Raw genomic sequence first — 26,738 nt, 5'->3', positions numbered from 1 at the left:
GTTCATGCTGATAAATGAATACTGGTGAAATGATTGGTTAATAAACATTTATTTTGTCTATCAACTTCTAGTCAAAGTCAGCTAATGGAATATTTGCATGGCAGTTTATGTGCCAGCGTTGGAAAGGTAAACACATTAATGAGTAGCTACCAATTTATGTACTGTGCATACTGAACAGTGTCATACTGTATTGGTAGAGTACTATAAAATCATGTTGCAATATGAAAGTATGTTTTACATTTAGCAATTACATTTGTACTCAAATAATACAGAAACAAGCTTTTCTGCATTACAAAAATAAAGCATTTTGTGTAAACTGTAAACTACATAAAGAAAGCACTGGACAACCTCCAGTAAAATAAAAGTTTTGGTCAAAATGAACTATAAGAGATCAAGGTCTCAAACGTGATTAGATGCAGAGACTATATAGGAACCTTATTCTGCAGAATCCACAGAATCAGGGGAAGAAAGCTCATGAGACAATGAGGAAGGTGAAAACAAACAGAAACAAAGGATTCCATAAAATCAAAAAAAGGGAAATTCAATTAACCCTGATAAATTATTGGGGGAGAAAAAGTGAGGTAGCCTCCCGATACCTGTGTTAACGCTCATTAAATGAACAGGTTAACGTGTGTTAACTCAGGTTATTGTACATTAGCACCCAGAATCCATGAATTGTTTACGGATTTGGGCGTTAAATATCCGCCAATAACAGCACACATAATGGGGATTTCTTTTCGGGTGTCAAGCTGTAAATTACCGATGCTAATTGAATCCCCCCCTAAGTGGTAGCTATTCTGATTAAACAGTTTAACAGAGCTATAAGAATATAAACTATGACAACTGCAACCACATTACCAAATACTCTTTTGAGAATAAGCAAAACAGTATTTATAATGCAGAGAAAAAATGCAGGTGCACAATAAGCACTAAGAATACTGATAACACTGTACAACAAATAAATACTTTTAATTTGTTTCCTTACTGAAAAGTCATATTTTACTAATTTGAGGTAAAAAAAACTAATATGAATTCAGAAGTTTTTGAGCTTCACTACTTGCACTATACAGTAATAATGTATAGTCATTGTGAAAAGCAATTTTAAAACAATCTATTTTCTTGATACAACATAAATAACAGTTGTTTCAATTCAACCAATCGCAAATAAGAACACAAAACGAAACAACATACAGCAACCAATAGTACTATCTCAAATAGTGGCCTATTCATGAGAGCACTTTCTCTTTTGCTTGTCGCTTGTCCTCCTCTTCTGGTGCATCTCTGGTCACTGTCCAACAGTAGTCAGCAGGCATAGAAGCGTTCCACTTACCCTGATGTCTTCTTTCCATTGCTGAAGTGACTTGGTGGAATTGCTCACCGTGTTCGTCACTCCCTGCACCACAGATGTCGGGGAAGAAATCCAAATGAGAGTCAAGAGTAGATTATGAGTGACATGTTGCAGCATAATTGAGGATACTTTTCTAGAAGGTTGTTCACAATCTTAACATAGTTTCCAGCTCTCCTGCTACCCAAAAAGCCATGCACAACACCTTTACAGGCTTCCCAAGCTGCTTTCTCAGTAACCAGGATGACTCGTTCGAAGTTTAAATCCTTAAGAAGTAGACGAATTTGCGGACCAACAAAGATTCCTTCCTTAACTTTAGCATCACTCAGAAGTGGAAATGTTCCTCTCAGGTTCTTGAAAGCTTCTAAATATTTCTTCATTCCATTTACAAAGTTCTTCTTAAGTCTAAGCTTGATGTGTAGAGGGGGCAGAAGAATTTTGCTTCGATCAACCAGAGGACTTTGGTGGACAGTTTTGCCATGGCCTACAATGACCCAACATGCCTGTATTCAAGTTTGCCAACTTATATATTCTCTAAAAACCAAAATACCCCTACATCATCATAAATGGGCTATTAAATGTCATATTCATTCTTCACATGCTGAAATCAATTAGAAGTAACATTCATCAGGACAGAAACATTTTCACTGTTGTGCAGTGTAATCTAAACAATTAAAGTAAACTCTAACAATTAACATGGAGTATAAATAAGGTTCTTCGTACATTAGTCCAAAGATATATGCCTCCCTACCACATCAAGGTGAACCTCATCAGGTAGGTCCCTAACATTCCTAATATTGACACATACACATATTGGATGGTCAGTCATGTTTGGGTACATCCACTTGGACCAAAGGACTATCCAAAAGGTGTAATGTGGGCAACCCAGAAGACTAGGACAACTGCTGAGAAAGAAACATTGTGCTGGTTCAAACGAATCCTGATGACCACCTTCGGTTGGAATGACGGCTTGTTATACAAGACCAGCGTATTAGGATTAAAAATCAAAAGGAGCCTTACAGGATAAGATGGCTAATTCAGACACCGGCTGGCTGAAGTAGTGGCCAGGAGGAATGCCAGTTTCAAAGTAAGAAATCGCAATTTCCAAGGCTCAAGAGGCCTTCTGAAGAGACTCCAACAAAAACTTGAAATCCCATTGAGGAATAGGAGTGACATAAGAAGGTTTGATGCAAACCACCCCATGCTGGAAGGTCAGCACCTTGGAAATAATGCCAAATGTTTTTGGAAGAAGATAGGTGAAGGCCCTTGCCAAACCCCTCTTGAGGAAAGGGCAAATGTTGTGGAAGTCGAAAAAGAGCACCCGAGAGACCACGCTGCACACTTTAAAGAATATAAATTCTCCAGACACAACGGTAGAGTTTAGAAGTGACCATCTTACAAGCTTGTACCATCATTTTGTACTTCAGGAGAACTATCTTTATCCCAGTACACTGAGGGATTTTAATCAATGTTGGTCACATTATATGTTTATTTACACTTATATCTTCACCGACCGATCGTCAAGTTGAAGGTCCTAGTCACCCTTTCAGTAGCCGTGAACAGAGCAGAGCCAGTGGCTCTCCAAGGACAATTCTGAGGACTGAGGCAGACAGTAATGATCAGAGGAAATTAAAATAAAACCTAAAACTAACAAAAACAATTCCTTTCTCCAAAGCACTAAACAAAAGTTGGGAGGAGTTGAGAGGACTGAGCTTAGTTTTAGTTAACTATTTAGTGCCAATTCCTTATGATTTGCAGTGTACCCCAGATTAGATGGCTGAGGAATCGTGTACAAGTCAACCTTAATACTCAATATAGCTTTAATTCACCCCTCCATCATAAATCAGTCCCAGTTGACCCTCCAACTGTTCATCCCTCCCCTGAAGTATGTAAGCTATTACAGGATTGCCTTCCACACTCTTGTTCCTCCCTAGCACAATACATGTCACCAGTGCTTTGCTCTCATCTCCTCCCCTTCTGGCTCTGGACTGTTTGCTTGAACATACGTTGGGTACTGCATGGTGGGTACAGGAACACGGAGTACTGTATAAACTTGCTTCTCTCTGTGGGGGTGATTAATAAGTAGACACAAAGCAGTAGCAGCTGCAACTTTTGTCGTAGCCACTACTATGGAATTATGCTAATGCTGCACTGTCTTTTGAGACGACCACCAGCTGTAGCTCTAATATACCGTGGTGTACACAAAGGCGATCCATTGAGGTCACCGGCTGCACCATTCAGACTTCTGAGCAACCCTATATTGGCTTAGAATATCCATCAGAATATGTCCGCCAGGGTCAGAGGAACTGTATTCCTAACACAGGCACGTCACAGACACCCCCCGTCGCCTTGAGCCACCACCAAGGAACACCTATTGGAGCAACATGCATCAGACATTGTATGCTCTTGCTAGCATCAACAAGTTGCACTACTCAGTCTGTGGCATGATATTAATGTTTGGTACTTATGCTATCATCTTCTATTTTGTATTTATACTGTTTGCTATGTTTACCCTGGAGAGTGCTGAATACACTTTGTGGAGCCTTATAAATTAGTTAATAATGTCAGCCAAAGCAACACTTGAGTAAGGAGTGGGTACCTGACTGATAATTAATGCAACTATGAAATAAGAATATGCAAGTAGTATGTGAGCTATCTGAATGAAGTCTCCAAATGTCTACAAGACCTGTTGTCTCCATAACTGATTGGAATATTGTGTTCAGCTTTTACAACCTCTCATACCTTTACAGATTTTCTCTGACATCCCTCCATGTATTGGTGACCTCAGCTGAATAGCCTCCAAATATTAGTATTCTAGTTTCAGTACCTCGTAGCCTTACATATAGCCTTTAAATGACCTGAGCATGTTATATCCTTTACAGTACTCCACTATCTCCTGTTTTTTTGTGAGGCTACTACATCGTAGTACCTAATCTGTGGGCTCGTTCCATCACAAACAGTCCACTTTTGATTCTTTTGTAAGAGCCGCCCAGTGAGATAGCATGCAAACAGAACTTTTGTATAATTTGGGCTCACTGCATTAGAAAGACTTGGGATGCTGTGAGTGCTTTTAGTTCCATCCAGTAAATACTGCTTGCTTTATATAACTCCTTTCTTCTTTGGGGTTCATATGGATCCACAGGGATACCATGGGGATATTATGGTTGGAAGACCAGGCACCAAACAGTTAAAGCTTCTGCTCCCAGAATTCCCCGAGTCCTCCTCCATAAATACCGCGTCCCTAGCCATAGGACTTCAGTTGTTTGCTTGGTGCGGCAGGATCAAGACACACCTTTGTAACAGGAGACAGCTCTGTCAGTCCTAAGCTTTTATTTTATGTTTTATTTTATTATGTTTGAGTCAGCAGTACTCAGCGTCTGTATTAAGACGCAGCTAATGCGACTCCATCTATCTCCGCCGAGCAGCACCATCAGTAATTGTGCTGGTGATTTTGGCGGGTCGTGGCTGAGCTTAGCTAGTAGCAATGCTGCGACCTGAACTGCACCGGATGTTTGGAGAGGTCAGGTAAAGCGATTCCTCGCTTACGAGGAATCTTGCGTGGCAGTCCTTGCTTTTGGTGTCAGAGACGCACCAGAAGCCGCTGCTGTCAGTACCTGGGATTGTCCACGTCCTCACTACTCCAGCCGTGCCCTTATCGTCTGACGCCGAAGATCGGCAGCAGATGCTATCAGCTGTCACAAGGCCAACGTACCTAGTTGGTTAATGCAGCTTAGGGCAACTCCTCCCCCAACCCAGACACAGGAGGTAAAGGATGGTTTGTGTGTGGTTTGTTATAGAGTCACCTCACCACTCCAGTTTACCTGTCCCTGGACAAGAACCATCTTGAGTTTCCTCTTTGTCCAAGGTTATGATGAAGGTTGTGGATCATATGGCTGCTCCTACAATGACTCCTTGGATGGGGTATTCACAGTATACTATGTTTGCACTTGCTATGCATCCTTCATGGAAGGATGTTTATGGCCATTCTAGTCAGAGTATGGCACCATCTAATGTTGATAACAGACCGGTAGTGACCAAAGCGCAAGTTATCTTTTTATCAGTCTGCCCAACATATGGATTCAGACACATCATCAGGGGAACCAGATGATGCACAGGGTTTCTCTCAAAGATCTAGCTTTGTGGAGAAGGATCATCTGTCCACGTTGGATGTTTCTGCTTTGGTGAGGACAGTTAAATGCCTTAGATATTCAGGATGATGAACCAGCTCATAGTAAGACGGCTCCAATGTTTAATCACCACCAGAATGTGTTCAAAAGGGAGTTCCCTGTATCTGAACATCTTACAGAGCTTATCTAGGAGGCATGGGGTAACCCTGATAAACAATTTTATGTGAAGATAATAATAACATAATTGTATCCATTTCTACCTTCTGTATGTATTAAATGGGAAGTACCTCCTACTGTGGATGCTCATGTAACACATTTAACCAGAAATGTTACATTGCCTATTCCATCAGCGTCTTCGCTGAAAGATGCCCCAGATAAAAAGATTGAAGCCAGTCTTAAAGCAATATTTCATAATCTGGATCGGTTACTCATCCAGCTATGGCTGGAGCCTGGGTAGCCAAAGTTGTTGAAGAATGGAAAGGGGCATTGAAAGATTTGCTACCAAATGTTACCAGAGAACAGATCATGAATATCTCCCATATACGGGAAGCAGCTTCCTATCTGGGAGGGGCTGCAGTTGATGCTGGAATTTTAGCTTCTAGGGCAGGGGTCTTCAAACTTGGCCCTCCAGATGCTGTGGAACTACACATCCCAGCATGCACTGCACATAGTTTTAGCATGCTGTTATATCAAAAAGGTGGCAGTGCATGCTGGGATGTGTAGTTCCACAGCAGCTGGAGGGCCAAGTTTGAAGACCCCTGTTCTAGGGCATCAGCAGCATCAATAGTGGCACGCAGGGACCTTTAGTTAAGATCTTGGAAAGCTGACACAGGATTAAAGAGGGCGCTGGAAGTCTTACCTTTCTATGGAAAGATACTTTTTGGAGCAGAGTTGAATAATATAATCACTACGCTGGTGGCTTAAAAAATCTGCAGGTCTGCCATCTACGTCAAAAACTAGATCTACTGTAGGCAAAGTTTCTTTTCAGTCCTTCCATCCTCAGGGACGAGCAAAGGTAGTCTTCCTCTAGGCCAACTAGTTTCCACAAGTCTAAGCGACAAACTAAGAGGTCTGGCCGTGCAAGATGTCCATCTTCTAAGCCGGACAACAAGCCCTCGGCCTGATGGAGCAGGCCTCCTCCTGTCGGATCCCAGGGTGGGAGGCAGATTTCTTCAGTTTGCGGATTATTGGCATCAGACAACTACAGATGCCTGGGTCCGAGAAGTGGTCTCTCAGGGGTATGCCTTCACTTTCAGGAGACATCCCCACCAGAAGTTTTTTTGCACAAATCTTCCATCAGATGCGGTCAAGGCCTTGGCCCTTCAGGAAGCTATTCACTCCCTGCTGCAGGCAGGGGTAATAATCCCAGTTCCTGTGTCTCAACAGGGAAAGGGTTATTATTCCAATCTGTTTCTGGTTCAGAAACCGAATGGGGCTTTTCGCCCTACACTAAATCGAAAAACCCTCAACAGGTTTATCCATGTACCCAAGTTTCGTATGGAAACTCTCCAATTATTTTGGGAATGGAGCCGGGGGATTGCATGATTTCTCTGGACATTCAGGATACATATCTGCATGTTCCTATTATACCATCCCACCAACAATTCTTACAGTTTGCTGTCCTTCAGCAACATTGCCAATTTCAGGCTCTACCCGTTGGCCTATCTACGGCTCCCCAGGTATTTACTAAAATAATGGCAGTCAGGAGTCAGAATTCTGCCATATCTGGACGACCTTCTGATATTTGCACAGACTCCGGTTATGTTACAAAACCATCTTCAAATGACCATAGTTTGCCTACAAAAGGTACGGCTGGATAATGAATTGGAAGAAATCAGCACTTTCTCCAATACAGCAGATAGTACATCTAGGAGCGCTTCTGGATTCTCTGGCACAAAGTGTTTCTGCCAGAGGACTAGATGGCGGATCCATTATTACGAATATGCAAGCTGCTACGCAAGCCATTCTGTTAGCAATGCAGGTCCTGGGATCAATGGTATCCACCTTCGACATGGTGGGGTACACTCAGTTCCATGCCAGGCCTCTACAAAGATTGATTCTCCCCAGGTGGAACAGACCTCATCTAATAAGGTCTCAGAGGATCCTTCTCACTCCAGAGGTTCGTCACTCCCTCCTGTGGTGGCTGAGAAAGGATAATCTAAACAAAGGGTGCCTGTTCTGGATTCCAAATTGGGTGCTTCTCCCCACGGACGCCAGCCATCGCGGATAGGGGGGCAGTGACAGGTCATCACACCTTTCAGAGAAGATGGACACATCAAGAAAGTCATCTGCCAATAAACATTCTGGAACTGCGAGCAGTAAACAGAGCTCTTGTCATGGCACAAGACCTACTCCAGGGCAGGCCAGTCCAGATCCAGTCCTACAATGCGACTACAGTGGCCTTTCTCAATCATCAGGGAGGCACAAGAAGTTATGCAGCCATGAAGGAAGTGACAAAGGTTCTAATTTGGGCAGAACATCATCTTCCGGCCATCTCGGCAATATTCATACCAGGCGTACTCAATTGGGAAGCAGACTTCCTAAGTCGCCAGGCCATACACACCGGAAAGTGGTCTCTCCATCCAGGAGTGTTTCAGCACCTGGTAAACAAATGGGGTCTACCAGAGATATCTCATGGCGTCACGCCACAACCACAAGGTCCCCAGGTCTCTGGACCTGGACTCGAGCCTATCAGCAGCCTTCATGGAAGCAATGGCAGTAAGATGGGATTTCATATTGGCGTATCTTTTTCCTCTGATTTCTCTACTACTAAGAATTCTCAGGAAATTCAAGCAGGAAGGCAGAACAGTAATACTGATGGCTCCGGCTTGGCCGAGACGTCAAAGGTTCACCGACATCCAGAATCTGTCCACAGACAGTCCATACCCTCTTCCTCTAAAGCAGGATCTGCTAACGCAGGGTCTCTGTCAACATCCGGACGTCCCTCGGCTGGCTTTGACGGCGTTGTTCTTGAATCTTCCATACAAAGAGCAAAAGGTTTTTCTAGTTCTGTAATTCAAACGATGATTAGGGCACAGAAGCCTGCCTCTGCCTGCATCTATTACAGAGTCTGTTATTCTTTTGGTCAATGGTGTTCCCATAGAAAGTATGATAATAAGATATTCAGGATTTCCAGGATATTGGCTTTTCTTCAGGCAAGATTAGACAAAGGTCTACGCCTGGCCATTTTGAGAGTGCAGATTTCTGCACTGTCAGTCTGACTCCAGAAGAAGATTGATTCATTACCAGATGTTATTTTTTTTTTTCAAGGAGTTATGCAAGTTCAACTTCCTTTTGTTCCACCGGTAGCACACTGGGATTTGTCTTTGGTTCTTAAGGGACTACACGCTTCCTCATTTGAACTTTTAGACTCTGTAGATTTGAAGTGGTTAACAGCAGAGACACTCTTTCTTCTTGCTATTTCTTCTGCTCGCAGAGTTTCTGATTTGGCAGCGCTATCTTGTCGCTCCCCATTTTTTATTTTTCACCAGGTTAAAGCTGTTCTTCATACAAGGGAGGGTTACTTTCCTAAGGTAGTGTCCCGCTTTCATGTGAAGAAATTGTTGTTGCAGCTTTTCAGGCTCCAGACCTTTCTGTAGGTGAAGCCGCCCTGGATGTAGTTCGTGCTCTTTCTGTATTTATGTGGAGCGTACAAACGGTCAGAAAATCAGATGCTGTTTTTGCATTATATGGTTTTCACAAGAGGATGGCCAGCTAGCAAGCAGACCCTGGCTCAATGGTTACGTATGACTATTTCTCAGGTATACACACAGGCTGATCTCCCTGTCCCAAACACGGTGACAGCACATACTACTCGGGTCTCTAGGGCCATCGTGGGCATTTACTTGTGGTGCCTCTGCTAAGCAATTGTGCAAGGCAGCCACGAGGTCTTCTGTCCACACCTTACTTAGCGTTTATGCCTTTGATACTTTTGCCTCTCAAGATGCTTCCTTTGGGCGACATGTTTTCCTTTCTGCTCAGGAGTGTACCCCACCCTAGGGGACCTGCTTTGGGACATCCCCATGGTATCCCTTTGGACCCCTATGGTCCCCTAAGAAGAAAATTAGAGTTATGGTAGACTTACCTAGATAACTCCTTTTCTTCAAAGTCCACAGGGCACCCACCCGGACACACCTGGCTTCATTGGGTTATTTTCTTTCAGTCACAGATTCCCTCATCTTATGGAAGTGTGTTTCTGGTGTACAATTGTTCCTCCTCCTCCTCTTTCCCTCTCCTGCCTTGAGGCTTAACTAACTGAAGTCCTGCTAGGGGCAGGGTAGGAGGACCCGATGCATTCTGGGAGCAGCAGCTTTAACTGTTTGGTGCCTGGTCTTCCAAACATAATATCCCCATGGTATCCCTGTGGACCACGAAGAAAAGAAATTATCTAGGCAAGTCTACCATAACTCTAATTTTATGTGCATGTGTGTCCTTTCCCAGATTCTCAGCAAGAAAGGAGAGAGAGGAGGAAGTTGACACCCGCTGCCTATAAATCTGGTGATCATGCCAATGGAGCTAAAAGGTCCACAGGTACTCCCCAAAGAGCCGGAGAAAGAAAACCCCCACGGAAAGAGTGTATAGTGGAGGGAGTGACCAGTCACTCCTATCACACTCAAGTTGTCAGGTACACCTGACCAAAAATGTCACCTCACCAGTACAAAACAAAAGATAAGATACAGGCCCCAGGGATCACCTTGCAGTTTTAATACAGGATCAAAATAAAAAACACACACATAATTTAGCCATAAGACTTTACATTTATTTACATGTTTAAATATGTTTAATACACCTCAATATACACAGGTAGGAATGTGTGTTACATTCCAAATCTGAAGAACAGTAGGCAGAGTTCCATAAGTTCCACTGTACAGCAACATAGCCACCGCTGGCTTTTATAACTAAACACTGCTAGCAGTAAAATCACAAAATAAATTCGGTATAGCCCTAAAGTAATAAAAAGTGACAAGGATACAGTTTAGCTTTAATGGTCAGATATTCTATACGTAGCTGGCTGACTGACAGAATGCATTAACGGTTTAGAGCTTAAACCAATCTGTTATGTTCTTTGTATCTCAATGGTCAGGAAGACACATCTATGTAGCTTCGAGTCACAACCTGTACCTACTAGCTGCTAATCAGTGTAAAATAAATGCAACTGGTTCAAAGTAGCCATGAAGAGTAGCTAGAGTTCTTACAGAAGATGAAAAGATACCAACCTTGGATACACCGTTTACGCTGGGGTCTTAAGCTGGGCACACACTAGACGATTTTTTGGGGCGTTTTGCCCGATTCCGATGGATCCAAATGACAAATCCTCAAAACAGTCTAGTGTGTACCCACTATGCCGCTCCCGTGGGGTTGTTAGCCGCATAATCAGGTCGGCCCCACATGCAGCTCAGTCTGAAGATGCGACTGACAACCCCATTCAGCAAGATGCGGCAGGGGCTGACATATCAGGTGGTTGGGCACCGGATCGTCTAATGTGTACCAGCTGCCCGTTACGTCAGCCCATCGGCAGAGGGGCATCCATCGAATGGCTGGGTACACACGTCGTTTAGTGTATACCCAGTTTAAGATTACACTAACAATCCCAGTCTCTTCTCTAAGGTAATACTAAGCCTTTTTCTAACAGACTGCGCAGTTGTTGATGACTCTTCCCCATCAATCTAAAACAGGTCGTATGGCTAGAAGAGATTTAATGAATAGCATGTTCAAGGTAGGTACCCCTTTTGTTTTCTATATACGCACCAAATTCAATCAAAATTACATTTTAGTGTGTGAATTATGATTGTACTAACCTTATGCGGAGTAAAAAAGAAAATAATAAATCTATAGAAAGAGCAATTTCAGTGCAGGGTGGATCAGCCAGTGATTGGACATTTTCAGGTTTAGTGCATTACAACAAGGTTTAACTGCTCAGCCAATCGTAACAGGTATCTTGTTTATTTAAAAGTAAGTCACATTGTTTATTCACTAGACTTGTGTGTTCACTTGCTGGCTTTATGAATTCAATGACTGGTAATTTCTCTCCTTTTTACACCAAAAACCTCTTTAAAAAGTAGACATCACAATGATGGCGATACAGGTCTTAAAACTGCAGTTAGTTGTGCATCATTTCTCATCCTGACCAGATATTAAAGCAGATGTTACATAAAGAGACATAAAATCAGCTGTATAGTTTAAGGCATTTACACACTAGGAATTACTTAAAATTCCCTTCAAACATTATCACAAACTTAGCGTCCATCCTTTCCACACTACTGTACCTATCTTTCCCATCCTGTAAGTGGAGGAGCTACGTGAATGACAATAGCTGCCTAGCATACAACAATTGTTCCAAACTTTAAAAACGCTTTAAAACTTTACAACCAAAATTTTATATTCAGGATTTTTGTCCAATCAAAACTGTGCATGAATGTCGTTTGGGTAAGACTTGTACTTTTGTACATGTAAAAGGCAAAACCGTGATTGCATCATATTTAAATAAAGAAATACATTGTTAAATTAACCGATTTTTATGGAATATTTTCAGACATATGTTCATGGTCTATAGATTTAAATATATAAAACCCATATGTCTATGTAATAGCAGTTTGGTGCAGAGTGTAAAGAAATTTCAGGCTCCCATGTTATCCAGTTTCCCTGTAGAAATTCATATTTCATTATTGCATTTATTAATATTTTTTCATTTTGTCTTTATTTGGATTCAGAAAGAGCTTCTCTTCTGAAGATGGTGATCTATTGCCATTTCCTTTGTACACAATGCATAGACGTACACTACAGGTGATTAACAGTGGAAGCTGGTAAATACTAGAATATACAGACTGCCAGCAGTGAACGCAAGCACCCAGAGGCAATATACTGTGAGTAGTGCCTGCAGGAAAGTGCAATGCGCAGAGTTTTAGAGCACAGGACAACGTAATGCCCATATGTACAGCATGGTGGGAAATATAGACACATCACCAGTTGCCCAACATATCCTGCCCTGAGATCCTGCCCACGTCTGCCTTTCTTTAGGTGTACACAAACCTCCATTTTTATAATGCTGCGTAATGCAGCACAGGTGCAGTCGAATATGCGAGGAATAAATTCTAGATTTTTAAACTCAGGAATAGGGCGCAATACCTTAAATAAGAGAGGATTATGTAATTATAAAGAATGAATTTCGCTGCAGTGACAACAAAATAATGAGTTCAGAGTCCTATACACTGTTATTAGAAATATCATCTGACTTTCAGCTTCTTTCCTTCTAGCACCATCCGAATCTCTTTGGCATCCAATGTTTCATACATTAGTAAAGCTTCGGCCAGGTTTTTGTGCTCCTTGGCGTGTGTTTTCAGGAGAAGCTTTGCCCGTTCATAGGAATCCTAATAGAAAACCAAGAAAGAGATCATACTTAGAGCAGACTGGCTATTTCACTCTGTGCTATAAAATAGGCTAATTCTAGTTAAAGAAATTAGATGTACCAACAGACTAACAGTAAATCAATGCTCGCAGACTAGATAGATAGACACAATGGTCTTATTCTGACGGTTTGTTCCAAGTTGGCGCAAAAACTACTTAAAACGAATTTCATGAAAACTGCATAATTTTGTAGTGAAAACTCCTAAAAAACAGGATTTTGGTACTTACCGATAAATCCCTTTCTCCGATTCCACAGGGGACACTGGAGTTCAAGACAGTGGGGTATAGACGGTGGTAGAGTAGAGCCTGGCACCTTAAATAATTTAGAAGTGTGACTGGCTCCTCCCCCTCTATGCCCCATCAGCCCCAGTTTAAGAACTGAGCCCGAGAAGAGACGGAGGACAACAGGAAAACGAGGAGAAGGAGAAGACCACAGAACGGAACAAGACCGACTGAAGGAGAACAGAGGAAACCACTACAGGGAATCATGCAGTCACACAACCATAGAAGGAACGAAACAACTGGCAGGTATGCAGCGCTGGGCGGGCGTCCAGTGTCCCCTGTGGAATCGGAGAAAGGGATTTATCGGTAAGTACCAAAATCCTGTTTTCTCCTTCATCCACTAGGGGACACTGGAGTTCAAGACAGTGGGGACGTCCCAAAGCCAACGTCCTGGGTGGGAAGCGCTGAGAACATGCCAACCCCAGGGACCGCCAAGAACCAGAGGTTCAACGGAAAGGCAAGAGCTGAGGATCAAATGTCGTGAGCCAGGAGACAATCAAAACTCCCTGCGGAACAGACACAGAAATACCACAACTTACAGCGTAAATAGAATGGAATAAGCGGCTAGCGAGAAAACACCCTCAGGTGAGAAGCATCCTAACGCTGTAAGCTCAGCTGAAAACAGACCAAGCCGGACTGTTGGGAGCAGAGAACTCCAACCCGAATCTATATGAGAAGGGCAGTAACCCGAGAACAAAACTCGAGAAAACCGTACCAGATTCAGAAACAGAAAGCTGCAACAGTCGCAGATAGCAGAATACCAGCACTGTTGGACATAGTCATAAAGATACAAGTATAACGATACCAATCTACAGAAACAGAGCTGATCCTGTCCACAGACTCCTAACAGAGTATGCAGAGAGGTAAAAGACAAGGCCGAACAGTCACCATGAACCATTCTGGAAGTCCAACTACTACAAAGTTGTAAACCAGCGGAAGGGAGAGACCATAGAAGTCTCCAACGAGTGGAGATCACACTGGGAATGAGGCCGAGGCAGCTTCGAGAGGATTGAGATTACAATACCTGTCAGAGGGTCAGACAGCAGAACAACCCATTCTGAAAACAGAGTAGAAAACAGCAACTGAACACCTGCAGTCGAAAAGCAAATCACAGCCACAAACTCCAAAACAACAGACAACTTCCAACATGATGGAAGTGCGTAGGCAGTACCAACCGCTGGCCTGAACATAGGGTGAACAACCAGGATACCCTAGTAGTTATAGAGCACGGATGCAACAGCCACGCAGGAAGCTACCAATATAGGGAAGCATTCCATACCACAAGGCTAGAGCACTAGGACAACCCTGAAGGTACCAGTCAGGTACCCGTCAATGTGATGAAAACATCCACAGAGACTGAACAGGAAATCCACCAGGCCCCCTGCGTAGGACATATTGACTGTCACACTTTAATGTAAAGATGTGCACTAGACCCTCAAAGAGCTTCAGTCCATAATCCCAACAGATCTAGTAGAAGAGTGTCACTAATCTCAATGTTGAAACTATGCACCAGGGAAGCTCTAAAGTGTAGAGCCAACTGATTAAAAGAGCAGATGGCTGCTAGGACCGCAGCTAGGGTGCATAAGGGAGAAAGCGGCTATGCAATGACAGGTTGAGCATTAGTGGGGTAAGCCCGCTTACCTGTGAGCGGCCAAAAGCCCTCTGGACGCTATGTAGAATGTCACTGACCTTTTTCATCTCACAGCAACCTGCCCCGTCAGGTATAGGGAATAGCTTCAGTGGGCTAAGACCCAATGCTCTACAGCACGGACTTCAGTCTGGAGATGTTGCAGTAGAAAACACTGTATAAACTAGCAAAATGTTAGTGGAGGCAGGAAGGTCGTTCAACAGGACTCTATACCTGAGCTTGTTATATTAGGGATGTGTATCCATATAGACATTATACCTATACCACAAAACGGTCTACTAGTTTAAGTATCAGTACATTAACACTTATAATGGAGAAGTGTGTATTACGCCCATCAATCTAATAAAATCCAGGCCTGACCCTGCCTATATCGGCGGGGGCCCTAGGCCTTCATGTAATTTAACAAATGAATCCCTGATTACAGAATAGAACCTGGATTCTCTATATACAGATACAATGTACCTAGGGGCCCTTTAGAGACTCATGTTATTGAGATATGTGACAAGACAATAATATGGAGTACCGGAATCTATACTGAGAAGGGTACCTGTACATAGACAGAGTGCATTAGTTATCCCGAGAAAGGAAGGGACATATCTGTAGTGATAACCAATAGGGTTAAAATCAGGTTTTGCCAATTATTACAAAATATGCATACAAGGAATGGGAATATATCAGTATATATACACCCGTACATACAGACAAACATAGTTGCATAAGAAGGCCATCTCTTTGAAAGGAAGAGTAGTGCCAACATAGCAAGTTAACTTGTCAGACTCCTGCATCGGGAGATCAGCATGCTATATTTATATATGTCCTGCTATATCCTGCATTCTCAGTGTCTTATAAGTTTGCTACCAAGTGCAAAGTTAAAATAATCATAGATCACCCTAAAGGGGGGCGCCATAGATAGGGACTAACAAGAAGGAACTATAACCCCAGGAGGATGTAAGTACATATCTTTATATACAAGAAGGCCCCAGTCATGTATAGGGTTCATAATAGAAGCAATGTCTATCACTATGTAAGCTGCAGAACATGACTCTAGTCTACAGAGCCACCATTTAATATATATATATATATATATATATATATATACATACATACATATACATACACACATATATATGGATAGGCTGACAGCTTTGGTAATCGCAGGCGGCTTCCCATCCGTGGAAATATAGGTACGTACACACACCCACATACAAATCCTTAGGGAGAGATGGTGTAAAGCGGAGTTATTGTACCAACTACTGGATGAGGAGAGTCCAGACTTCAATTGCAGAATCCTTCTTTTAAATAAGGTAAGTACCAGACATAAAACTGATAACAGATCCTACCTCTGCCTTATAAGGATAAGAAGCGATATGTATATCTCCACATATGCATACCTACATACAAGATTAGTAGGTGCGATAATATTTAAAATTAGAACATGAGCAATACACGTATATGTTCTATAGCAGGGCTTAGTATAAATACATGTGGCTTACCTCAACGCAGGGAGACTGCTCAAGTGTTGCGTGTAGCCATCAGCCTGCTACGGTGTAATGGGCAGGATATTTTATCAGCGTGCTGTCCCAGACTGGTATCGAACCTGGGACCCTTCTGTTACTGGAGTGCTCGCCTTAATCAATTGAGCTATATATGTGTGCAGAAGAGTAACAATCCACAAACTTAAGGGATTACTGTCCCCAAAAAGTGAGCTGTATTCTAACAGAGCCTTCCCAACATATTAAAAGGGAGACCTGTCCCTTGGGAAAAACCACAGCGCAATCCCCCCATCTAAACAGGGGATAAAGGCCTGCTGTTGTTATTAACACAGCTAAAGTGGCCGTCCCGGCCTCTAATGCTGGGCCACAGGGATGGTAAGCCCAATATGGGATTGTCGTTCCTGAGAATGGATGATTCGGGAGGACCTGACCCAAGGCCTGCCCCCTCAGCCAACGCTGGGTTGAGACCCAATCCAATGGAGAGTTCTCCTCACCCACAGATATCGTTTCAATATTTTTGTATATGTGCTGCCAAAGCGTGCACTGGAACGCTTGTCAACCTTGCGCAGTGTGCTAATTAACCTCTCTGGAATAAGGCTTGTCCATAGACCACCCGATTAGCAGAGTAGAAAAAAGGTATACACATACATACACTATATATATATATACACACATATATATATATACACACACACACATATATATATACATACATCCCTATATGGGATTACATATACATCTACATACACACACACACACAACACATACATTGTAGGCGCCGGGACACGGGGAGCGATCTGCAGAAGTGACAGAGATGACTCTTACACTGCGCTAGGGTAAAGTTATACCGCGCTGTGTGAGCAAAATGTCCATGCTAGCCTGGAAGAGTCCCGGCTAACATAAGCTGTCCCCTCAACAGAACCGCATAAAGCGGAGTCATAGTGCACCTGCTAAGCGCAAGGTTGAGGGAGGGGCAGCAAAAGGCTAGACATATCCATCAGAGCAGCAGGTGTTAGGGCAATGAGCTATACTGCTGTGGAGGGCGCCGAAGCGGCTTAAACACAAGTGCCCCGAAGTAGCTAGCGCCGGAGCTTATACATTAAAGCACCGCCTCAGCAGACTAACAGCTACGCTGTTATAAAACACACACAAGCACAGGGAGAATATACAAACTCCACACAGGGTCATAGTGGGAAACAAACCCATGACCTCAGTGCTGTGAGGCGGCAATGCTAACCATTACACAGTCTGTTCTGCCCTGTTAAATATATACAGGCTGCCTCAGTGCGACTGGCGCTGTACCTACAGTGAGAGCTCCAGCGCTTTTTGTAAGTGATAGCGCAGTCAGCCGTCTGTCACTTACCTGACCTACAGTTAACGGAGCTTCAATACACATCTCCCCCTTGTGGGGGGAGGGGCAGGAGACCCGGACTCAGCCGGCGGCGGGACCCTTTTCTTCCCCGAGCAGGAGTGAGTCAGCGCTGTGCTACACAACGGACCCTCTTAATAAAAGGGGGAGTTGTTTATATTGTAAGCTGTCCCCTCTCCTTAAGAGGGAAGCACGCTCCCCTGCAGGCGCTGGTCCGCGCTGCATACTCTTAAAAGGACACCTCTCCTGCTAAGCAGGAGAGGAGAGCGTCAGCTTATGTCCACTGCTCCAGTGAAATGACTCAGCGCTGTGCTTGCCGGCTATTGCTGCTGCGGAGCAATAAGGGGGAGAACCCTTACAAATGGCGCCGCTGTTGCAGGACGCGCCATAAGTGTTTGTTTAGGGCGGGTCTCGACGCCGGGTCCGTGCGCTTATTAAGGCAGCGGGACTTATTAGCCACAGCAGCCCGCCTTGTGTGAGGAGGGCAAGCGCGATCGGCGCTGCTAACGAGCTCTCCTATGCAGCAGCGCCGACAGCCGCGTGGTGCACACAGCGCGGCAGTGAGGAGGGAGCCCGACTATAATAGGCGCCGCTAGATTGCATGACGCGCCTCCAGCAGCCCCAGCGACGACCGGGGCTGTAATTTGCGCCCTCGTGACTACAGCATCTGGTGACCCCCTTGACCTGGTATCCGAAGTCGGGGAGAGGGTGGTGCGGGGGCAGGGGAAAGTCGGTCCCTCCTAACAGTGACAGTGTCACTGAGCCCAGCTATACTTCCACTGCTCCTGCTAATCAGGAGCAGTGCATACTTACAGCTGCTGCGGCCGGGATGCTGGGCTGAGGGGGCGGAGAGGAACCCGGACACATGCCGGTGTCAGCAGTGGCGGGTCTTCTCGGGGTCCGATGACTCCTTTTGTGTGTGCCCCCTCCTCAGGGTCACCGGACACAGGCTGCAGTAGCCATGTGGTGCCCTTCCCGGCGGCTCCCACGTAGCAGGCAGACTGCCACAGCAAGCAGCCTGCCTGTCCTCAGTGTTATAAAAATTAAAAAATATGAAAAAGGCTGGAGACAGCCTGATGTGCGACCGGCTCTCTCGGGCACATTCTAAAAACTGGGGCTGATGGGGCATAGAGGGGGAGGAGCCAGTCACACTTCTAAATTATTTAAGGTGCCAGGCTCTACTCTACCACCGTCTATACCCCACTGTCTTGAACTCCAGTGTCCCCTAGTGGATGAAGGAGAAATAACCTGCACTTTGTTTCATCTCGATCTGTCAAGTTAAAGCTGACCAATAAGAAAAACAAAGTTTATTGACCTCAATGCAAGAGATATGTGTGGCACCATGCGTGCGGCCAGTGAGGGGTGGGGGGAAGAGGTGCTTTGGGCCCGCGTTCACTTGAATAGGATAGGCCACATAGCGGTCTGTTCACAAGGCACACAGTGACATTGGTGTCAGTCATAGGCGTAACTACCATAGGGGTGCAGCTGCTATGGGGATCGGAGCTGTGGTGGGCCCATCTTCCTTGTCAAAGTTACATGTGTTATTTATATTTTTCACCATTGGGTGGTACACAGGGGCCCTTACAAACTTTTGTTATGGGGCCTTCAATTACCTAGTTACGCCCCTGGTGTTAGTGGTGGATGAAGGTGCTGCTGCCACCAATCTTTATAGCGCTTCTGGTCATGTGGGCCACTCCAGCGACAGGGCCCCTATGCAAAGCAATGTAAATCCCCTCTATGTGTCCATGAGGAAGAAGTGTTTGTCACGCCTTAACAGCTGTCAGGCTGAGGGCTGTGTCTTCCCACTGAGAATGTGGGACTGACCGTTTGCTTGACCACCCTGGGATTATTTGTGCTAAGTATTGATATGATACCGTCGTGCCTCCACGTGTTTTATCGGGAAGCACAGTTTATGTATGCACTTTATTCATGCTGACTACTTTTTTTTTTATAAAGAATTTTTAGGCAGTTAATGTGGATGTGCTGGCTCTCTGTTCAGACTTTGTAGATCAATACACACATGCAAATATCTATACATACATATACATTTGTCAAATAATTGTACAAATGTGTCCACATATACCTATCCTCAAATCGCACCAAATAGCCCCGTTTGGCGAGCCACGCGGCTTTTTCTTAAAATATGCATCTTAATCTAACAACTTTACAAGAATAAATCTGCGACAAAAAATACTAATCCTAAGTACTTTGGGCCTAATTCAGCAGTGCAGACAGGACCCATTCTGCGCATGTCCAAAACGGGCCCTACAAGATCGCACACAGATTGACGGGCAGAGGCATTTGCAGTATGGGAACGGTCTGCGTTCCTGGAAACGGGGAGTGACTACCCCGTTTCCCATGAGTGGTAAGGCCAGGATCTGCGTCTGTGGACGCAGATTCATGGCCTCGCCCTCCAGCCTGCATAGGCTGAGGCTCACTCAGCAGGCCGGCGCCGTCCAACATCATGACCTCGGTGAAAGCGCAGGGATCACAGATGCAGCAGGTGGCGTCAAGACACCTCCTGCTGCATTTGCATTTTAGCAAGGAGAGAACTGCAAAGCTGTTTGTGTGCGGCTTTGCCATTCAGTCCTCTAGTGAATCACCCCCTTAATACACTAATAGTGACTTAGTACAATATGAGCGAATTAAGACACAAAATTCTGGAAAAAGTACATAGTGGGGGTAACCAGGGAAAAGACAGAGGTCCTATATGACTGACTCGTCTCATGCATCATTAAGCTCATCTGCTACATTATTACTAATTCTACATACAGTACTAGGCACACTAATAGCGATTGAAGACACAAAATTCAGAAAAAAGTACTCACGCACAGAAATTGCTGCCTGTGGCGGAGCGGCTAAGTCTCGCCATGGCGCGATAAAAACAGTTTTTTAAATATTGTCAAATTTGTTTTCAGGTTCCCTTTTTTTTTTCAGTGATGAGTGGTACTAGCTGTATTATACAGATCTTACTTTTCAACCATTGTCTGACCAGTGCTGAAGGGAAGGAATGGTACTATACATAGCTTCTTATTCAATCCATGACAGACCAGTGCTGAACTATACTAAATAGTACTATATAGATGTGTCCTCTTAATCCCGTTCTTTTTGACGATTCTTTAAAAAAACAAAAACCTCCCGTCTCTGTGTGTTGTATTAAAATGTGTAATAGGGCCCATACATCTGGAAATAATTTCCGCAATTCCCCATTCTGCCGACAGTAGGGTCAGGAATATTCAACATGTTGAAAAATCTCGATTCCCCAATTCCACCCCGAAAATAGTCTGCAACGGCGAGTCGGGGGTTCTTTACATGTTGAATGGCGATGGAACGGCAATCATCGATGGCCGTCAAGCCATGGATCGGAATGCGGCTCTGCAGAATGGGGAATCGGGGCTGTAGATGTATGGGTCCCTTAAGGTAATCATGTCATGTTGAACGGCAGATCACACCATAAATGGCCACCGCGCTGACTGCAAGATTACACACTTCTTGAATATTCAAAGTACAAATTATATAACCAGCATGTTTCTGTATATATGTAAAATTATTTCCTGTAATATATGAAAAATAATGTGTGGATTTAAATTAAAAAAGCATATGGAATGGACACAGAATTTAATTTCCATTAGAACATTCTCAATGTGCTAGAATTTGTCCCTCTTACCTTCAGCATAGTTCTAACTTCTTGCTCAATAGCAGCTTGTGTTTCTGGGCTGAGTTTTCCTGTGTCATTATAGGTCATGACACCAAGCTAGAAAAAAATAAAAGTACAAACCCACCCCCAGTTAATGAACATTCCATATTCTTTTATGTATGTGCTATGGCTATAACATGACAGGATTACAGAAGTGGAAATCGTTACCTTTTCACTCATTCCAAATTTTGTCACCATGAGTTTTGCTATTTTTGTTGCACTGTCAAAGTCACTAGAAGCCCCTGGGGGGATAAGAGAGAACAGGGAATCAGATCCGCACAACCTCTGACTACATCATAATTAGTATCAGTCTGTGAAACCAGAGGTTACCTGTAGTGATGTTTTCTGGCCCAAAAATTATTTCCTCGGCTACCCTACCACCCATGCTCACATCCATCTGAGCCAGGAGCTGGGACCTGGTCTCACTCCACCGATCATTCTCTGGCAGAAGAGATACCTGCAATCGAAATGGACAACCACACACGTCTACATTACTCACACACAAACATAATACTTATACGGAGGTGAATTATTAACAGTATTATTAAGAGTTTCTTATATAGCGCAGCATATTCCGTTGCGCTTTACAATTGAATGGTGAATGGTATTACAAGGGGCAGGCAACCAATCAGCTTCTGTCATTTATCTAGCACAGTCTTTGCAATGACAGTTAGAAGCTGATTGGTTGCTTTGGGCAACTTTTCCACTTTCTCTCCCTCCAAGGCTTGGTACATCTCCCCTTGTATCGTCATTGCCTTCCAATATGTTTGACCATCCAGGACAAGACTATTGGGCCAGGGATTTCTTCAGATGCTTATATAGCCTATGGTCGTTCTATAGTAAATACCGACTTACATGTCCGAGCGTGGGTCCACGGGGCATTATTGTTGCTTTGTTAATAGGCATGGAGTCTTTAGTAAAATAGGCAATGATCGCATGTCCCGACTCATGATAGGCAGTGATGGTTTTATTCTTGTTGTCTATCTCCACGCTCCTCCTTTCAGGTCCTGGTGTAAACAGAGCAATGACAAGAAGAAGCAGGTTTATATATTACATACTGTATGAAACAACTGAAAGCATAAGACCCCATTGCCCAAAATCTCATTACTAGCCAATGGGGCAACACACAAAACAAATGTCAGCTATATCCCACGTAAAATAAAACCAATTATTTAATACTAGTTGCAGGTTGCCGTTCCAGGCAGCCGTCCCTGTTATTGGCATTTAATCTATTTATATATGGCCTTCACTAATTATATTTTCCATGTAATATAACAAGTTACTGCTTGTATGTAGTATATAACAAGACACGAACACTACTCACCCATAAGTATTTTATCCTTTGCAAACTCCAGTTCCCTCATGGTAACCATATCTTTCCCATCCACAGCAGCTTTTAATGCCGCCTGATTGACCAGATTCTCCAGTTCTGCACCAGAAAACCCCACAGTGCCGCGGGCAATGATTTCAGCCTCTACAGCTGTAATCACAAGAATTGTTGTCTTATTTCAGCAGCTTCATTTTCCAAACAGGTTTTTAGTACTATTGCTAATGTACTATCCATGTTACTATAAATATCCAATTCTTTTACTCTGCTTCACTGTGCACATGGTCCGTAATACCAGCCCAAAACTTATCACAATAAACAAAATATTAAGATTTTTTTTTTCCCCTTTTGCATCTTTCATAAGCAGGAATACTAAGTCTTTTTGCTTTATTCAGCGGCTCTCTGCCGCATCCTCCAATACATACAGACAGGAAGACTGAAGAGAATGAGAAAAATATACTTAGACACTAAGTAGTAGGAATTTGTTTCCCAGTGTATTTTCTAAGATGCACCATGCAGCGCACTTCAGTTAATAAAGTCCAGCAGCGTAACTAGGGGGGGCAAGATCGGACCAGTCGGCGGCAGGAGGTTTGCGCCGCCGGCCAGTTCTGTGCGGTCCGCGGCACTGCACACTAAAACAAACACACCGCCGCCGGGTAGAACATTATGAGTCAGACAGACTCTTATTGGCTGTTGCACCCAGGGCCAGCGCCGGGCTGGAGCTTACTCATGAGCTCCCGCAGTGGGTGAAGGGAGAGACATCATGACGTCTCTCCCATAGTGCCAAGCAGGACGGGAAGAGCGGACGGTGGCGGGCGCGGGGATTCAGGTAAGTACAGTTTTGTGTTCTGTATGTCTGTGTTTTATGTGTAAGGGGCCCTACTCCTGGGGGGCCCTGCACAAGGGGCCCTACTCCTGGGGGGCCCTGCCCTACTCCTGGGGAGCCCTGCACAAGGGGCCCTACTCCTGGGACACTACTACTAGGGGAACTGCTACTGGGGGCATTAAGGTGCACACGGAATGGAAATGAAAGTTCCCAAAGGGATGAAAGACGGTGGAATGTCATGTTGACAGGCCCCCATTATTCAGTGGCCACACTCCTCATTACATGTGGCCACATCCACTTTTTTGGCGAACTTGGGGCGGCGCCATTTTTCATTTTGCCCTGGGCGCCAAAGACCCTAGTTACGTCACTGATGAAGTCTTAGGCTTTGAATACCATTCTGAATAATAAAATAGCACCTGGTAACACTTTCTCATGAAAATACTGTAACACTTTAAAAAATGCATTAAAATAGTCTAGTGCTGACAAAGACTCATTTAATTTGAAGAAACTAGAAAAGAAAACATTTGGCGTTATCTGTGTACCTATCATCTAGACATATTACTATACATATCAGCGGTCAGTTGTTAACATGCCAGCATAAAGTAATCCATATTGGGCATATATAAACGGATAATATTAATACACCTATTACTTAAATCACGGCATTAATATGGCAAACTTACACTCGTCATACTTTATTTTGCTTAGGTACCATTTCAGGATTTCAGTGCGACCCTTCACATCTGGCCTGGGGACGGTGACCTGCATGTCAAACCGGCCGGGTCGGACTAAGGCACTTTAAAAAGAAAAAAAAAACACGTCCTTATTTAGCCAACAATACAATAGAAAGTCACATGCATACTGCACACACAGAGTAAGGATTTTTTTTATAATGCAAAGTAGTATAAAACAAGGACCATTTACAAAAAACTCAGACATGGCAAATAGGATTTCACCTGTATTTTACTCTCTAAAAAATTCAATTAAAGTAACACCAAGTAAAAATCAATTAATAATCGTAATGTCAATATTGGATATAATAGTAGGGAATGTGTTTTTCTATGCACAGCAGACTTCCTGTTTTAGGACGATATTGAGATTTCAGTATAAGCCTTAAAGTGGTAAGTACAGTAGACGATACGTTGCAATCACAGCAGACGGAGCCATTTCCTGGGCTCATCCAATATTTAGGAGAATTAAGCTCATCTATTCACAGAGGTTTATGTATCAATACCAGCAGCAGTGCCGCGATTTTTTAGCAGTCCATACCGACAAATGTATTAGCAGTGATATTAAAATAAATAACACTATGTATCAAACTGATCTCATAGGGACAGCAATGAGAAGAACTCACTATCCCTGCAAAGATCCTAGCAGTGGAATTATAGGTATCGCTGTCAAATCACTGATGTGTCAGTGTGCAAAAACCTACAGCAGAGGATAGAGGTTCTGGGATAATGCCTGCATAGACAAAAAGCCGAGCTCCGATAAGGTAAGTTTTTCAGAGCTTGGCACATAGTGGCCAGAGTGCCGTGCCCATTGAAAATAATGGAGACTGCTGTCTAAACCGCTAACCTTGCAGGAGATATCTTTGGTATCCCCCTGTATTAGGTGAATGTTACATATTTATATATTTAAAATCATATGGAATCTGCAGTTTCTGCAGGATTTAAGTAAAAAGGGGCTTGGTGAATAACTAGTGACATCACTTCCCATTACTGGTTCTTTAAGATGTTACGTACATCTGGCAATGCAAAAAAAAATATACATGGCACCAGCTGCAGCCGTTGCAAGTATTTTATACTACAATGAAATTCCAGCTAAGTGTTATGTTTCATACTTTAAAGGTGTGATCACAAAACGGTTTGCTCAATATTAGTAACAAAAACAAACAAATAAAAATTGTACATTGACACAAAATATGTATGTTTAAGTTATGGTGCATACACACGGTCAGAATTTCTGTCAGATCTGAACAATAACGATTTTAAAAATCGTTCATATCTGAAAGAAAATCTGACATGTGAGCCTGCAACGATGAACGATGCGCGTTCCCGCTTGTCAGACAACGATATCTGACATCTGATGTGTTTGCAGTCAGATTTGGACAATTCCATTCATTTTAATACAGTCTAAAATCGTTCATCTGACCTAACAAATTATTATTATGATTATAATTATTTGAAATAGACTGTTCTTTATATAGAGCACGCATTACGCAGCGCGTTACAGTGCGTACTTAGCTATTCACATCAGTCCCTGCCCCAATGGAACTTACAATTTATATTCCTTTATCACACGGACACACATACTTTTACCAGGGTTACATGATTTTATTTTGTCAGAAGCCAATTTAGCCTGTAACCTGTACATTTTTGTAACGCGAGATGAAACCAGAGCTGACACAATGAGAACATACAAACTCCACACATAGTGCCTTGGTCGGGAATCGAACTCGTGACCTCAGTAATGTTAACCAATATGCCAACCGTGCTGTCCAAATAAATGTCATTTCAGTTTAGGTGATGCTATACTTACTTATCCAAGGCTTCAGGAAAGTTTGTTGCACCAATAATTATGACACCTTCATTGGGCTTAAATCTTAAGAAACAAACAAAACACAAAGTTAAAATGAAGATACGGACATGCTATAATAATAGCTCACAAGAGTGAGAACAGACTACAAGGTATTACTGGGAGAGGCTGTGAATCGCTTTTAGGTTACTAGTGGACTAGTCCTGTAACTGGCTATAAAAACAGGAATGACCTGCAGATTAATACAAAGCAATCTATTCTGGGTCACTAAACTTCATCACTATAATTAAAATATGTATTTCGGTTTTAAAAAACAATACCAACGCAAGCACATAAATATTTTGTTTAGCCATACATTTGGCAGGGTCATAACATATGTGAATGTGTGTATGAGAGCACTTACCCATCCATTTCAGCAAGGAGCTGGTTAATGGTCTGTCTGGAGTATGGGTGCATGGGGGATTCAATCCTTTTACCACCGACAGAGTCCAACTCATCAATAAATATAACGCAGGGTGCATTGGACTTTGCTTCTCCTAACAAAACAGACACAGGACACGATTGCTGTACATTTGCCTGTTCTGAACCACACAAAAACAAAGTTTGCCGCTGCTAATCTCGCCTACACAAAGTCATTAGAGGGAACAATACGTAACTACACCAGGGAACACCACGCACAGTGACA

General features: G+C 43.4%; 1 protein-coding gene across 1 annotated transcript in view; it reads right to left on the bottom strand.

Annotated features, from left to right (window-relative positions):
- Window positions 1-10,209: 10,209 nt before the first annotated feature.
- The window catches only part of YME1L1 (YME1 like 1 ATPase), a 34,963-nt gene continuing 18,434 nt past the window's right edge, over window positions 10,210-26,738 (bottom strand). The window contains 9 exon segments of the mRNA XM_088457815.1: window positions 10,210-12,839; window positions 21,336-21,422; window positions 21,534-21,607; window positions 21,696-21,822; window positions 22,221-22,372; window positions 22,690-22,845; window positions 24,202-24,314; window positions 26,057-26,119; window positions 26,457-26,589. Coding sequence (XP_088313941.1) covers window positions 12,696-12,839; window positions 21,336-21,422; window positions 21,534-21,607; window positions 21,696-21,822; window positions 22,221-22,372; window positions 22,690-22,845; window positions 24,202-24,314; window positions 26,057-26,119; window positions 26,457-26,589 — 1,049 coding nt within the window. The 3' untranslated portion in view covers window positions 10,210-12,695.

Source organism: Taudactylus pleione, unplaced genomic scaffold, assembly GCF_031769625.1.
Source record: "Taudactylus pleione unplaced genomic scaffold, aTauple2 ptg000788l, whole genome shotgun sequence".
In the NCBI taxonomy this organism is placed as follows: domain Eukaryota; kingdom Metazoa; phylum Chordata; class Amphibia; order Anura; family Myobatrachidae; genus Taudactylus; species Taudactylus pleione.
Note: the sequence above shows the minus strand (reverse complement) of the source record. Positions and strands in the feature narration are given on the sequence as shown.